At 51.7% G+C, this 14,292-nt stretch overlaps 6 protein-coding genes across 7 annotated transcripts; 2 read left to right on the top strand and 4 right to left on the bottom strand.

The window, feature by feature from the left end:
- Window positions 1-613: 613 nt before the first annotated feature.
- On the top strand, window positions 614-1,534 carry TrAFT101_003568 (uncharacterized protein; the record flags this gene model as incomplete). The annotated part of the gene is made up of 3 exons (XM_066126926.1): window positions 614-662; window positions 723-1,083; window positions 1,141-1,534. The coding sequence occupies 3 exons, from the start codon at window positions 614-616 to the stop codon at window positions 1,532-1,534; spliced, it is 804 nt and encodes a 267-aa protein (XP_065983033.1).
- Window positions 1,535-1,814: 280 nt separating this feature from the next.
- On the bottom strand, window positions 1,815-2,942 carry TrAFT101_003567 (uncharacterized protein). The gene is made up of 2 exons (XM_024905820.2): window positions 2,600-2,942; window positions 1,815-2,545 (listed from the first exon to the last, which is right to left on the bottom strand). The coding sequence occupies exons 1-2, from the start codon at window positions 2,858-2,860 to the stop codon at window positions 2,042-2,044; spliced, it is 765 nt and encodes a 254-aa protein (XP_024766676.1). The 5' UTR covers window positions 2,861-2,942; the 3' UTR covers window positions 1,815-2,041.
- Window positions 2,943-3,295: 353 nt separating this feature from the next.
- TrAFT101_003566 (uncharacterized protein) lies at window positions 3,296-6,406 on the top strand. 2 transcript variants are annotated; one of them, XM_066126925.1, is made up of 3 exons: window positions 3,296-3,834; window positions 3,985-5,311; window positions 5,442-6,406. In XM_066126925.1, the coding sequence occupies exons 1-3, from the start codon at window positions 3,466-3,468 to the stop codon at window positions 5,483-5,485; spliced, it is 1,740 nt and encodes a 579-aa protein (XP_065983032.1). In that variant the 5' UTR covers window positions 3,296-3,465; the 3' UTR covers window positions 5,486-6,406. The 2 variants fall into 2 exon arrangements, with proteins under 2 accessions (XP_065983032.1, XP_065983031.1); XM_066126924.1 differs by having other exon boundaries at window positions 3,985-6,406.
- Window positions 6,407-6,727: 321 nt separating this feature from the next.
- On the bottom strand, window positions 6,728-8,452 carry TrAFT101_003565 (uncharacterized protein; the record flags this gene model as incomplete). The annotated part of the gene is made up of 3 exons (XM_066126923.1): window positions 6,728-7,845; window positions 7,918-8,127; window positions 8,233-8,452. The coding sequence occupies 3 exons, from the start codon at window positions 8,450-8,452 to the stop codon at window positions 6,728-6,730; spliced, it is 1,548 nt and encodes a 515-aa protein (XP_065983030.1).
- An 817-nt stretch (window positions 8,453-9,269) lies between these two features.
- TrAFT101_003564 (uncharacterized protein) lies at window positions 9,270-10,582 on the bottom strand (the record flags this gene model as incomplete). Its single annotated transcript, XM_066126922.1, has 3 exons — window positions 9,270-9,664; window positions 9,739-10,385; window positions 10,449-10,582. The coding sequence occupies 3 exons, from the start codon at window positions 10,580-10,582 to the stop codon at window positions 9,270-9,272; spliced, it is 1,176 nt and encodes a 391-aa protein (XP_065983029.1).
- Window positions 10,583-10,890: 308 nt separating this feature from the next.
- On the bottom strand, window positions 10,891-13,659 carry TrAFT101_003563 (uncharacterized protein). Its single transcript, XM_066126921.1, has 4 exons — window positions 13,262-13,659; window positions 12,829-13,045; window positions 11,449-12,689; window positions 10,891-11,386 (listed from the first exon to the last, which is right to left on the bottom strand). Exons 1-4 carry the CDS (start codon window positions 13,347-13,349, stop codon window positions 11,280-11,282), a joined length of 1,653 nt encoding a protein of 550 aa, XP_065983028.1. The 5' UTR covers window positions 13,350-13,659; the 3' UTR covers window positions 10,891-11,279.
- Between the last annotated feature and the right edge of the window lie 633 nt (window positions 13,660-14,292).

Genomic DNA, 14,292 nt, shown 5'->3' with positions numbered 1-14,292 from the left:
GCATGCGTGCTTGTATGGATTGCTCCTGGGGCACGGCGTTTCGAGTTCCCGATCGAGCTGCGCCGCCCATGTGTCTGGACCCAAGCCAGCCAAGTCCAGCGTCTCTGGCCAAACGAGTCTCACACACGCTATGAGCGGCGCTCAACTGAAGCTATGCCCCGTGGTTTGAGGAGATGTGATAGGCGCCTCCTAGCCCACGACCACTTTCCCCGTAACCGACCAGGTGCCAGGACGCTAATGCGGACGGTGAGAGAGACGTGCCTGGAGATTAAAAGCCTTCATGTTTCCTTTTCTTTTGTTTCTTCCATTTCCTGCAACCATCGTTCTTCTGTTGTCCGTGGGGTTTCTTTTGTCTCCTTACTTTCTCTTCTCTTCTTTTCTATCCAGTTTCCATTTACACAATTCAGAGGCTAGTCCTTTGCTGGTTCTATCGCTTTTCAACTTCCCTTCTTTAACCCATTCTAAAAAAACACTAATCTTGTTTTTTCCTTTCCTTTCCCTTTTTCTCTCGCTCTCTTGGTTTTATTTGGGAAGTCTGGTACTTTCTCTCTTTAAGGCCGGCCTATTCTTCAGAACAAAAAAACCCAAAATTTTAAAAAAACCTTTATTCAAGATGCAATTCAAGTCTCTCCTCGTTGCGGCTTTGGCTGCTGTCACTCAGGGTAAGCCGAATTATAGCAGCAATAGCATGTTTAGATCGCGAAACTAATATCTCCCTCTAGCCGTTGATGTCCAGGTCGTTTCCGTTGGTCAGAACCCCATGGCTGGTATGACTGGTCAGCCTGCCATCAAGTACTACCCGGACAACATCAAGGCTGCTCCCGGTTCCATGGTCCAATTCCAGTTCTGGGCTGGCAATCACACCGTCACACAGTCTGACTTCGACCACCCTTGCACGCCAATTTCCCAGGTCAACAGTTCTGTTCCTGGCATCTGGTCCAGCTTCATGCCCGTTGCTGCCGGCGCTTCCAAGAAGGAGATTCCCGTTTTCACCATCCAGATCAACGACACCAAGCCCATCTGGATTTTCTGCAGTCAGGGCAAGCACTGCTCATCTGGCATGTCCATGGTAATCAACGAGAAGTGAGTATCCTATGATGCAATCGCAATCAAACAAAAATACTAATATTGAACGTGTAGCACTTCTGCCAACTCCACTCGTTCTCTTGCCAACTACAGGACTGCTGCTTCTACTGCTCAGGGTGGCTCTTCTGGCTCCGGCTCCGGCTCCGGCTCTGCTCCTGGCTACGGTTCAGGCTCTGGCTCAAGCTCTGGTTCCAGCCCCAGCCCCAGCTCTCCTGCTGGATCTGACGGCAGCTCTGGCTCTACTCCCACTGATGGCTCTTCTGGAGCTGCCCCTACCGATGCCCTCACTCCTCCCCCCTCAGTCACCAGCGGCGCTTCTTCACCCGCTGGTACTGGCGCTCTCCCTGGCGGTGCTACAAACACCGGTATCCCCAAGAGCGGCGCCTCATCTGTCGGCGTTTCCACCAGCTTACTGCTGGCTCTGGGTGCTGCTTTTGCCCTGCTATAAATGGGATTGGAGTGACGACATGACGTGGGGAATGTTCTATAAAAAAGCGACGACGATCTGTAATACCATATTTGGGGGTTTTTATTCGTATATGCATCTTCCTTGCAAGCAAGGGTTTTTTTTTTATTTTAACTTCTTTTTTTCTGGAGTGGGATGGAGGTAATCTGTTCCCTTAGGTTTTTATGAAAGGGGAAGGACAACAAGAGTCCTGGGTTAAAACACATGCTAGGGACCATGTGTGTAAATGTATCTGGATACCTTATTTAAAAATTTTGGAGTTGTTTCTACACACTACTTTTTTTCTTCTCACTTTGTGTCTCGTGATCGATTGGTTCAGCTGAGTTGCTGAGGCTTCATTGATAATCAACCATGTAGGCTTTGTATGATACACTCGCAATAAGGAATTATGTAGCAGAAACTTTCAGAACGGAAACTTTTGACGGATCAAATACTTGGGAAAAGGCCTTTTGTCTCTCCCTGTCTCGCTTGCAGTTCTCGTAATCAGGTCTAATATTCGCTATTGCGGTTCTTTCTCTTCGACCTGCCCTGCTGAGCAGCTTCGCAAAGTTTCTTCCTTGGCTCCTTGTCTAGCCAGTTCTCGTCCTTCTTCACATAGCCCACCTTGTGATACTTTTTGCTGTTTGCAAAGAACTTGACCCAGTTCCCCAGCGCTTCATCGACCTTCTTCAGCGCCGCGGCCATCTCCTTCTCCTTCATTGCCTTCATCTCGGCCGTAGTCCATTGAGCGTCAACCTCCGGATCGTCCAGCGGCAGGAACATGTCCTCCACGCCTCGCATGTCGGGAGTGCGATCCTCGGAGAAGCAACCCGTGACGAAACCGCGAGCAGCATCACAGCCCGCAAAGTAGCTGTATGGCCCTCCGGGCCCGTACATTTTGCGTCCATTGGAGACATCGTAGATGGTGCCATTGAGAGCCACGTACACAGGCTTGGAGGGGTCCTTGCCATCGTATCCGGCGAGCTGCTCGGGCGTCAAGTAGACGGGACCTTGCTGTAAGGTGGTTAGCGGCGGTTTACTTGTCCCCTCTCTTCAAATAAATAATACCATCTGAGCTTTCCACCAGTCTACCCGCAAGTAATTGGGCTTGTTCTTCATGCCCCAGAAGAAGCTCTCGCCATTACTGATCCAGTAGCTGAGTGCACACGAGGCCACAAATAGGAAGCTAATTACGCGCAAGACGTCCACCCATGGAGATTCGGCATCCGCATCGCGGACCTTTGACTTTGTGCTCTTTTTGACCTTGACCTCTTGGACAGGCTCTTCAGCATCCTGCGGCTTCCTCTGGCGCAGTTCAGAGTCCGCCATGGTTGACGAGAGATATGATTGCTGGCCTAGGGATTGTATTGTATGTCTGTGGCCGATGCTTTAATAACAGAAGTGAAAGCCAATGTCAAATCGTGGCCATATCGTCTAGCTGCCGTTTGGCGGGATCGGGGTAAGCAAGCTCCCGCTGCTGACGCATTTGAGCGAGTTGATTGGTCCGTTTTAGACACCCCAGGGTCGCACGTCCAGTCTTGTGAATTTTCTCATAGATGCAAGAAATAATTGGTTAAGCAGCAGCTACAGCCACTCCCGGCGTCATCTTCCCAAAAACAGTGGGGGGGACTTCTTAATCAAGGTTGGGCACTGTTAGATGGGGCGTCGCTACAGCAACAGAGCCCACTTGGCACCATCTTTGTGGTTGGAAATTGGTAAACAGCGTTGGCACCTTATTATTACCAAGCCCACAACTGCATGACCCTGTCCTGCACGGAGTACGGCCCAGCATTTTTCGGCTCGACACATCACCACATCCAACCTGCAAGACGACAACTTGCTTGTGATACCGGATCCCGTGGAGGGACCAGGACGAAGCGCCCGATAATTCGACGCAGACACGACACACCCCGTTCACAACACAGCACTGGCAAATGGAAGAGCTTTCGTCTCAACCCAACTCCCCCGCGTCCGCTGGTGGACCCCTCCAGATGGCATCGCCCGACCGCGTGAATCAGCGTCGCGATATCTTTGCCAGCGTCCGACCAGTCGCAGGAGAAGGAGGTCGCGATAGCACGGTACACGACAAGATCAGCCAGTTCAACAGCCTCAGTATGAGCATGCAGTCAAGGCAACTGGAGCGCAAAAGCGCCGATGCGGCGCTTAAGCGAGCCATGTTGGGGCGCGAGGAGGCCGAAGCCGAGATGAAGCGCCTGAAGGAAGAAGCCCGAGCCTTGCGACAGGAAATCGAAGAGGGCAAAGAGCGAGAGAGGAGAGTTGGCGAGAGGCTGGAAACCATCATGGTAAGCAAATAAGACCGGTATCACCATCATCGCTACACTACGTCACCGTGCTGCGTAGCCCCTGCTTCAGCCTCCATAGCCTTGCAGCATATTATTATTATTATTATTTTCTCTGTCAGTATGGCTAGCTAATCGCGCCATGTCAATCAGGAAAACTATGGTCGCGCCAAGGAGACACATGCACACACCGAGGCCCTCTGGGAAAAGGAAATTAGACGTGCGAGAAAAGAAAACTTCAAAGCCCAGTCGACCATTGTCAAACTCCAGGAGGATCTCAAAAACACTCGCGCCGCGACCAAATTAGTCGAAGAATCGCTACGACATGAAAAGGACAGATGCCAGGCTCAAGAACAAGAAACTTTGAAGGCCCAGGCGACCATTGCCAAGCTCCAAGAGGAGATGAAAGCCCACAGCGCCGAGGCGAATTCAATCGAAGAATCATTACAGCATGAAAAGGACAGGTGCCAGGCCCAAGAACAAGAAACTTTGAAGGCTCAGGCCACCATTGCCAAACTGGAAGAGGAAATCAAAGCCCAAGGCGCCGAGAACAACTCAATCGAAGAATCGCTGCAGTATGAAAAAGATAGGAGCCAGACGCGAGACCAAGAGCTCTTCAAGGCCCGATCTACCATTACCAAGCTCCACGAAGATCTCAAAACGGCCCGTGGTGCCACGAAGACAGCTCAAGAGTCGCTCCTCAAGGAAAAGGAAAAGACTCGAGCACAAGAGCATGAAATTTTCGAAGCGAAATACCAAGTCAGCAACTTGCAGGATCAGCTCGAGCAAGCATTTGAGCGGATGAAGCTGGTGGAACAGGAACGAGATGCCTACAAAACCGCAGCCAAGAACGAGGAAGTTGCGCGTCTCGCTGCAGAGGGACGCATTCCTCTGCCTGCCGAGGAATCGGATAACGAGTTTGCATCTCCCCCGAGAAAGAGGAGAATCGGGTCGACAATTAGGTGTAGAGACCCCCGTGTCTCTCTCTCCACAATGGAGGTCGTCTCGTCAGCTTCTCTTGAGTTAGAACTCGAGGAGCTTAGTGAGCAGGTGCAGTGGGAAAGGCAGAGAGCCGACCGGGCTCAAGAAATGATTGAGTTCATGCAGGCCGAATGCCAGATGCACTGCTGCCCGGCCTCCAAGTCTAAACGCCGAACTAGCATGTTGGCCATGCAGCTCCCTCGCGCTTCTCCTCAAAAGTCAAGGCTTTCTTTGGAGGCCACCATCCAAGAAGAGAAGAGCGCACCGGCTGAGCATGTCCCATCGCCCGTCCAGCAGCATGAGTTGAAGCCGGGAAAGGTGAGGAAGGGCGCCAGGCGGAGTACCGTCTTTTTACCCAAGGAGGGTGTCTTCCGCACGGTATCCGAGCAAGAGGCCATTGAGCTGGAAGCTCAGCGCAAGGCGGAAATTGTCATTGAGGCTCACGAAGAGACTGAGCCGGAGTTGTCTCCTCCCAAAGGAAAACAAGAGGCACATCAACGTACGTTTGCGAGAACACCATCTGTCGAGCCTTCAGCCTATGATTTTGCCCCAAGCAGAGCATCCCTCATGTCGCTCATCGACACTCCGCGAATTAACGCTCAAGCTGACTCTCTGCCAAATTTGCATAGCATCCCGACGGTTTCTGACAACAACCCCGCACAAGAGGGGTTAAAGCGATACTTGGCAGCGGTAGCAGAAGACGAGGACGTGAAGCCGATGGTGGTGTCGGAACCAGAACCGTTCTCCTTGCCTCAGAAACGCCCGTCTGCTGGCTCTTCTCGCTCTTCGTCAACAGCTGTCTATACCGTGACGACTACAGTCCCACTTCAAGACGAACGATCCTCTAGCTCAACTTTCAGCCAGAGAATGCGAACGGCATCCAGCAGCAGCAGCGCGAGCTTCGACACGACTGATCCAGCAATGGATCCCACCATGACTCGAGAAGAAGCCCTAGCCAAGATCCAGGAGAGGAGAGGACGTGCTAGGAGTGTGACCAGAGGCGCGGCTACATCGCAGAGCCGGCCGACGTCTGGCATGGGTCGAAGAGACGTGAGTAGAATGGGCAGAGTTGGAAGCAGATCCAGGTCCAGGAACTCATGAAGCGTTTCTTCTTCTTCTCATTTTACATTTTTTCCCTCTTTGAATTTACATATTGGAAGGTACATAAAGGATGGTTTATAGGGCTAGGTATGGTTGGCTTGGATGGAGTTTTACGATATCAGGAGGAAGAGTTGTTATCATCACTCACTCATGTTTCTGTTTTGCCTTTTTTTTTTTTTTTTCCGTTCCTTATTCTTTTGGGGCTCTCTCCTTCTTCTCTCTGCCGTTTGTGTTTCCACTTTCTCTTTTTTTCCTTCTCTCTCTCTCTCTCATCGTTGCATCATGTCTTTCAGAATAGGAAAAGGGATGGATGGGACCAAATTCGAGCGCTGGCGAAGAAGGTGTTTTCTGGATGTCTTTTTGTTGTTGTATTGGCGTTTCTTGGTCTTTCATTTCTTCTTTTTTTGTCAGTTCTTTTTCTTTTTCACCTTTTTTTTTTTTTTTTTTTACATGTCTTTGATAGGCTTTCTTGACATGAAAAACAATAGGACGAAGGCTTTTCGCCCCTATTATATTCTGTAAATTTCCTTGACAAACTTTCTCTCTGCACGTGTGGTGTTAGTGCTATGATGCTCTTAGAGCGATTCCCAAATGCATAACTAGGCGCATATCATTTTTCTGCATTATATGTTTTTTTTTAACGAAACCCCAAGAGTTTGATATTTCCATTGAAGAAAGAAACTCCTTATCCTACCCCATTGCTCATACTCATTAACACTATATATATTATACACGTGAAAAGATTAATCCCTCTTGCTAAATTTTTTGATATCTAAAAATTGAAAAGAAAGAAAAAGAAAAATGACCAGAAATTTTAATCCCCAAGGAACTTTCTCATTTTGTTCCTGCCCCTCTCCGAGCTCACGGCGTCAATCTTGACAGCGACAAACACGCACTCGAAAGCACTCTTGCCGCTCCTGCTCTCCTGGATCCGCAGCCTAAACTGACCCGTCTTGACGGCCCATTCCTGACCTTCGCCGGGAAGAGCGCTGCCGGTGTCCTCGATGCTGTCCTCCGTTCGACGGCGCTTCCTAGGATTTCTGGCGGGCTCAATGTCGGACGTGACGATCGGAGGGTCTTTAGGCGTGTAGTTGCTGAGATCCTCGTCGTACTCGTCGCCGTTGAGAGTGACTGAAGATTCGGCCTCGAAGACAACCCGGACAAGGTCCTCGCTGAGCGGGGTGTGGCCTGGCGTGGGTGGTTGTGAGCCGGCGCCCCCGGACGCCATGAGGACGCCTAATGGTTGTGTAGTCAGAGGCAAACTGAGCTTTGTCGCAACAACTTCTAGGAGCTTCGCCACCCTGGTTTTCGTGCGCCCGAAGAATTCCGCCTTGACGCCATCGGCAGAGAACTTGAGCATTGTTGTTGTCTCTCCAATCTCTAATATCAGCTCAGCCGGCTTGCTGTCTACGTATGGGCGAGCATAATTGACGTGCCGACCGGAAGGAATGGATTGGCCGTCGCTGACTTCTTCAGCTGGTGGGACACTGACGCCGCTCTTTTGTACATTCTCCAGCCGCAAGATGATCTCGTCGATTAGGCGCAATGGGTTGAAGCTTATGGAATGGGGAATGAGCTGCTGCTCTATGCCTTTGAAGTGGAAATATCGAGCGTCACGTAGGAGTTCCTGGCGATGGTTTTCGTCGCGAATATTGACCGGATACCCGCGCAGTAGCCGCAGCAGCTCGGCAAAGGTGTCGGCGTTGCGATTAGGCACCGACGGCGGGAGGATAGACGGCGGGCGTATCAGGCCCTCGCGGTCGAGACCGGGGAAGAGGTCGTTTGGTTGAGAGAAAAAGAGGGCAAAGCCGAGAGAGAAGTAGTTCGGGGAGTTGGCAGGGTCGTTAAGGACGTCGCGAGGGATCTGGAATTCGCGGTGGCCGATGGACATGAAGATGCTCTCCTCGTTGAGTTGAGAGATGAGCTTGGGGACTGCGTGCGACAGTCATGGGTGAGTGCCTTGGACATAACGTGTAACTATCCGCCGAGGAACAGAAGACATACGGTTATAGAACTGAGCGTCTGCAAACAGACGCACAAAGTGCGTCCCGTCTCGTGGTATCACATAGTATCCTTGCAAATGCAGCGCAATGTCTCGAAAGGTCTGCGGGTCGCGATCGATGTAGAGCGTTCGGATCGAAGCAGCTGGGTCTTCGCCTTTTTGCTCCGCCGCTCTGATCTGGCAAAGAAAGTATTGCGAAAAATAGGACGGCGCTGTAGTGAGACAAGAACGTCAGGAGGGAGTCAGCAAAACGAGCAATATCAAAGGGGGTGTTCCAAGCTTAAGCTTGTCCTCAAAGCAAAAGGCGCGCGACGAACCATCTGATGACAGAGATGCGCCAGACAGCTTAAAGAGCTCTCCGCCAATCTGGATCGGGAAGACGCGCTCTCGGGGGAGGATCTGCGGGATCTTGTGGACGTCGCCCCCGTGCAGCGGCAGCGAGGGCGGCGCAGCGTTGGGCGCCTCGCTCGGGCTCGCTGAAAGCATGGCTGCCTCTGCCGGCGAAGCAGCGGATATGGACGAGGCAGAGACAGACATGCTGCTCAGGCTTTATACGAGCAACGCCTTGCGGCCCTTTGCTGACTTGCTTTCCCTCTGTTGGCTCGTGTCGCGTTGCAGCTCGCAGGCGGCAATTGCGGGTGGCAATTGCGGTTGGGAAGATGCGGGGAGCCCAAGCTCTTGGGGGTTTCCTGGCTTGGATCTGGGGAAAGAAAAATAAAGACAAAAAAAGAAAGACTGGCGATGTGCGGACGTGTTCACAGTCCAGGTGGTAAGACGACCAAAGTTCCTCTGTGGCTTGGATCTGGAAACTACGGCGGCGCTATCAGGCAGCCCCCGGCTGAGGCATCCGGCCTTTCAGGTGCCGATTCGATAAGCCTCACCAACTCCGTTCGGGTGGCAGAGCCCCATCGCTGGCTGGGAATTGGCCGAGAGAGCTGTTTGCAGTGTATTCGGGAAGAGCTTCTCGCGGGTCGTGCGTCGTTGCCGGGCCTGGGTGCAGCGGCAAGGCAGCATGGCATGGGAAAGAATAAGGTCCGGTGCTAGAGCAAGGAAAACTCCATAGCGAGTGATTGATTGCCAATACGCGCGCGTGTTCTGACGTAAGGAGCCCCCGAGTTACCAATCTAGATGGAGGATTGCCCAGGGACCTCTGCGCGCCACACGCAGCTAAGCTACCTACCTGTACCTGCTAATAGTAGTGACAGCATGATCAATCAACTGGTCAACCAACCAAATGGTTCAATGCTTTGTGCCGTTTATCAAATCTTGTTCCCTTTGCCTTTATCTTTCATTAACAACATGACATTACAACGCCATGCCAGAGCACTTGGTCATGGCATTCGCCTGCATTCATTCACTTGCTCATCAGCTCCACCCCGCCTCGCACAACTCCCACCACCGCTCCCGTCTGCACCATCTCGCTGGCCCCTCCAGCAACCCGGTGCTCAATCTCTGCCAGCCCCTCCAGCCAGGTAATCATGACCTCTGCATTGACCTCCAGCTTTGTCAGCTGCTCCATCACCGCCGTGATGATGTCGGCCAGCGCCAGTCCTTGCGTCGTCTTCAGGGCGTTGATGGTGTTGAGGCAGCTCGTCACGTCCGGCGTGCTCAGGAGCGTCTCCACAATCTCCTTGATGGCTTCGGGCTGGGGTGCCGCAATGCAGTTGTAAATCGTCTCTGTCGTAATCGTCTCGCGCTTGATCTCGCTCTCGGGCGGCTTGGGCTCGTTCTTTAACCTCAGCGGTGTGCCTATAACAGTTCCATGCAGTCAGCTTTCTGGCCTCTTAGATTTCATGGGTTTTGGTTGAATTGCAAAAACTCACTTGATGCATGGCACGCTTGAAGCACATTGAGTGCCCGTCGCATGTCGCCCTTGCTCAGCTTCACCAGCGCATCGACAGCCTCGCCCTGAATCTTGACATTCTCCTCTTCCACCACCTTCTCCACCAATACTCTGATATCCCCTTCCTTTAGCGGACTGAATCTGAACCTCGTACACCGAGATAGCAGCGCAGGGCTAAGCTTGTGTGCGTAATTGGCAATGATGCAAAACCGTGTGTTCGCCGTGTACTTCTCCATGATTCTTCGTAGAGCCATCTGTGCAGTGTTGGTCATGGCATCCGCCTCGTCCAGGATGATGAGCTTGAAGCCAGCAATGGAATTCGACTTGGCCGCGCCGCCGCCCATGGAAAAGATCTGCTTGGTGCTAGCAAACGTCTTGATCTGCTCTCGCACCACGTCGATGCCTCTGTCGTCCGAAGCGTTCAGCTCTAGCACCATCTGCCGCATGTTGGAAGCGCCGTAGATCCGCCGCGCGAGAGCCAGGATGGTCGATGTTTTACCTGTGCCAGGCGGCCCGTAGAGAAGCAGGTGAGGAAGGCGGTTCATCTCGACAAACTTGTTGATGGTGGCGAGGATGTCTTGGTGGCCGGACACATCGTCGAGCGTTACTGGTCGGTACTTTTCAACCCTACAAAGCAGTGCGTCAGCGGCAGCTCTGGTTAACATCTCTCAGATATCATTTCGTACGTACCATGGCAAGCTGTCCTCGGCTTCAACTGGTAGATTGGCAGCACTTCTCTTGCCCTTGGTTGCCTCAGCCGAAAACGTGATATCGGCGGATGGCGCCGGGCCATCGACGTCCATCTCGTCCTCATAGTCGGACATTTTGGAAGAGGGGAAGCTTGGAATAGCAATTGGAAAAGGAGCCCAAGTCTCTTTAAAACGATTGCACTGAATATCCAACCTTGTAACAAAATTCCCGTTTTGTGACGACGTGCATTTGTCGACCGGATTTTTCCCACCATGCGCAAGGCAGACGAGCGAGCTACAGGCGTCGACACGCGCCTAGACGTGTTCTGCCCATTAAAACCCCTGTAACTGTGCCACAGCGATTATAGCTAAGCCACCCCACTGAAGCAATGAGCCACTTTTGAGAGCACGAGAGAACGATCATTCTAATAAATGTATATAATAGCCTACTAAGTTGTGGACGATTCTTGTGATAATTAGTTTTTATCCCATCTTGCCCACTACCTCTTCTCAATATATACAAGAAGGCAGAAGGAGAAAGAGAAAGGGAAAATAGAAATAATACAACAGGGCAAGACAGAAGCCACCAAAAAGAGCATTATTAGTATGCATGCTTTTTTCCGTTATATCGCGAGCCAGCTTGTCTTTAAAAGTAACGCGAACCCGTCGCCGTGCCAGAAAAATAGAGGTGTACGCCCCATGAATAAGAAACAACAATCCCTTCTCCAAATTCGTAAGAAAAAAAAATTAAACGCCCCTTGCATCCTTATATTCGTCAAAGGTAGAATATCTAAAAAACAGTTTTGCAAGTCGCCGTGAACCGATAGTCCGTTCAATTTGTGGCGAGCAGCTTGTCCCACTGGACCGCTGAATGGACAATGCCGAGACCAATTAGATGGAATAACACCGGAATTGCTGCAACTGCAAGCCATGAGATTCCTATATGATCACATCGTGTTAGTAGACACTCAATGTTCAAGCGGGCAAGTTCAGGTGCTTGCCTGAATAAACCACAAGTTTTGTGACAACTTCGACGTCGTATCTCACTCGTGGCCTCACTAGCTGAGAAAACATTTCCTTTTCTTCACGCTCATTTTCCATAGTGAGATATATTTCTGGATTCCCATTCTCTCCCCCGCCTTGCATGACAAGAACATCATTCGGGCCATTCGACGGCTCATCTTTGTATGCTGGCTTTTGAACCCCAGAAGTTTGGGCCCCTTTGCCTGACTTATCTTCGTCTTCCTCGTTAAGATCCAGATTGTTTGATTTGCCTTTTAGGCTAGAGTTGCTTCCAATACTGTCCCTTCGTTGCCGCTCCCGATAGGCCAAGGTTTCGTATGCATCTGCTGCGCTCTGTGGTCCTACAGAAACGGCTCGTCCTCGAGTTGTAGGGTGTCGAATACTCTCAACCATACGAGGGAAATCAGAGGCCTTGGGAAATAGGGTATCTAGCCGCGACCCAGGAGGCACAGATTTGTACTCGCTGGCTGGTGTAAAAAACCTTCGAGGCAGGTCAAATCCGGTCGACTCAATGAGGCGGAATACGTGGGGCAGCACTTTGAGCAGCGTGGGCTTCATGATTTCGCGCCAAAGAAAGATGACGACGATTCCAACCACCATCCTCGCCGCGACAACCAACCATGTGTACGGCAAAGCACCCATGCTAGCCTCGGCGTAAGCTAGGAAAGATCTTCCAGCGGTCCAAGTTCCAGCCTCCAGCCCAATAACTACACCGGCAAAGGCAACGCTATCATCGAAGCATGGGCAATCATCTGCAGGTTCGGGATGGATTCGTATGAGGATGATGATTACCAGGCCGATGAGGGCGGGAGCCACCCAAGAGCTGGACTGCATAGCGGCATCCAACGGCGGCCCGAAGTAGTATTCCAGCAAAGAGATGCCAGCCCCCATTATAGATCCAACTATAACATCCAGGAAGCCATGCATGCCGCAGTAAAGGCGCCCAAAGACGATGGACACACCATAAAAGTACGACAGGATCTCGAGAAGCAGCTTTGTCGTCTCAGAAAAGGGGTTGTCGGGGCTGCGCAAGAGCAGAATGGCATAGACGGCAACGGAAACGGCATTGGCGCTGTGGGTGGAGGGGAAGCCGTATTCGAGCGCTGCAGATCCAGACATGGTGATGCGGTTGAGAGGCGGCGACAGTGGTCGGGGCAGCGAGTAGAAATCTTTGACGAAGCCTGTCCAGAAGACACCCAGCGCCAAGATGTGAACCAACCTGCGCATGTGATATTAGCATCCAAAGTTTTCCTAGCTCAAGCATTGGATAAAACGGCCATGTGAAACGAAAAGTGGCAATTCTGCCTCCGTCGCAAAGGAATCAGACCAGGATGGTTTCTACATCTGCAAAAACGTACCCCTTAGCAAAGGCCGCATAACCACCCCAGAACAGCATCGGCAGGAAGATCATGAAGAAGGTATGGGTGCCGAGGTTGGCGGTGATGGCGAAGTAGCTGTCGAGCGCCGGCGTGCGCAGCTTGCTCTGCAGAGCAGCGAGGTATGGCGTCTCCCATCGAACAATAGGAAGTGCCTGTTGTCGCAGATTGTATCTCCATTTTGGCAGCGCTCTCTTGTCTGTAGGTTGCAATATGTCAGCTCAAAGGACCATTTGAGAGCTTCTAGATGCCAGTTTTCCGCTCCATGTCTCTCTCTTCGACGTTCTTTTCTCCCTTTGAATTCCAAATCACTTGAGAAACTAAGAAACACTTTCTTTTCCCCCCTTGCACATCTCCATTTCACTCCGAGCACGGTATATCGGTGGGGGAGGGCTGTTGCGTTGAAGAGACCTACAGTGATCAAGGCTCCTCAGCCCCGCGTCGGGGACATCGCCATTCTTGTGGTGATGATGCGGCGGGGCATCGCGTCGCGTGCCGTTCATGGTGGAAATCCCAGGCACTCTGCAGTGCTGTCGGGAAGGAAGAGCTCAGTGTATCGTCGTGAGACGAGTTCGGGATTCGACATGGAGCGAGAGTGGAGGGAAAAGGAAGAGGGAAAAGCAAGGACCTGTCCCGGGTCTGTTAGTGAGGTGGGAGTCGCAGTTTTAGCTCTAGTGAAGTGCGAATGCGACGAGAGCCCTGGCGCAAAAAAAAAAAAAAATGGCACTGGGGGGATGGGGATTAGAGAAGGAAAAAAATTGGAAGCTGAAGACAAGCCACCAAGCCCTGTAAAAGCTGGTGCCGTCATCTAGAACGAATAAACATTAATGCTATGTACCTAATTATGGGCATCATACTTTTCCTCCAAGCTCGTGCGAAAGCGATACCAGTCAATGCCCGTTTTTAGAATTTGACCACATCTGGGTCTCCATTCGAGATTGGTAGGTAATATTGGCCAGTAGAGCCACACGGTAGGAGAGGAAGAAACGGCCGCTGTGACAACCCGCTGTCGGGCTGCCTATTGCAGAATTGCAGATCCCTCCAAGCGCTGCTCCGCTCCGAGGTAAGCCAAGGAAGACGCCAAACAGCCCCCTGGACCGGCCAGCAGTCCTCCAGTCTCCAATTATACGAGTCGAGCAGAGTGCAACTTTGTCTCCAGCGAGCTGCCGCGGTAGGCGCTTGCAAAAGAGGGCAGTGATGCTGCTACGAGAAGCGGAATAGAGGCAATGCTCCGTAGGCAGAATGGCACAGCGATCATCACAGTGTTGCTTGGCTCGGAACAGCGGCAATGGCAAGAGTACAGAGCAGCGCCGTATTATTTAGCAGGTAGTTATTAGTAGGCTTCTCGAAACCCGCAACTCTACTTGGCGAAGAGAGACCCTTGTTTTCCACCATGACATGCATGTGCTTTCCATCTCTGCCGCGCTGGTCGCTAATTAGGCCCGC

The sequence above is a fragment of the Trichoderma asperellum genome, chromosome 2, assembly GCF_020647865.1.
Source record: "Trichoderma asperellum chromosome 2, complete sequence".
Lineage (NCBI taxonomy): Eukaryota > Fungi > Ascomycota > Sordariomycetes > Hypocreales > Hypocreaceae > Trichoderma > Trichoderma asperellum.
This window is presented reverse-complemented; position numbering and strand designations above follow the sequence as displayed.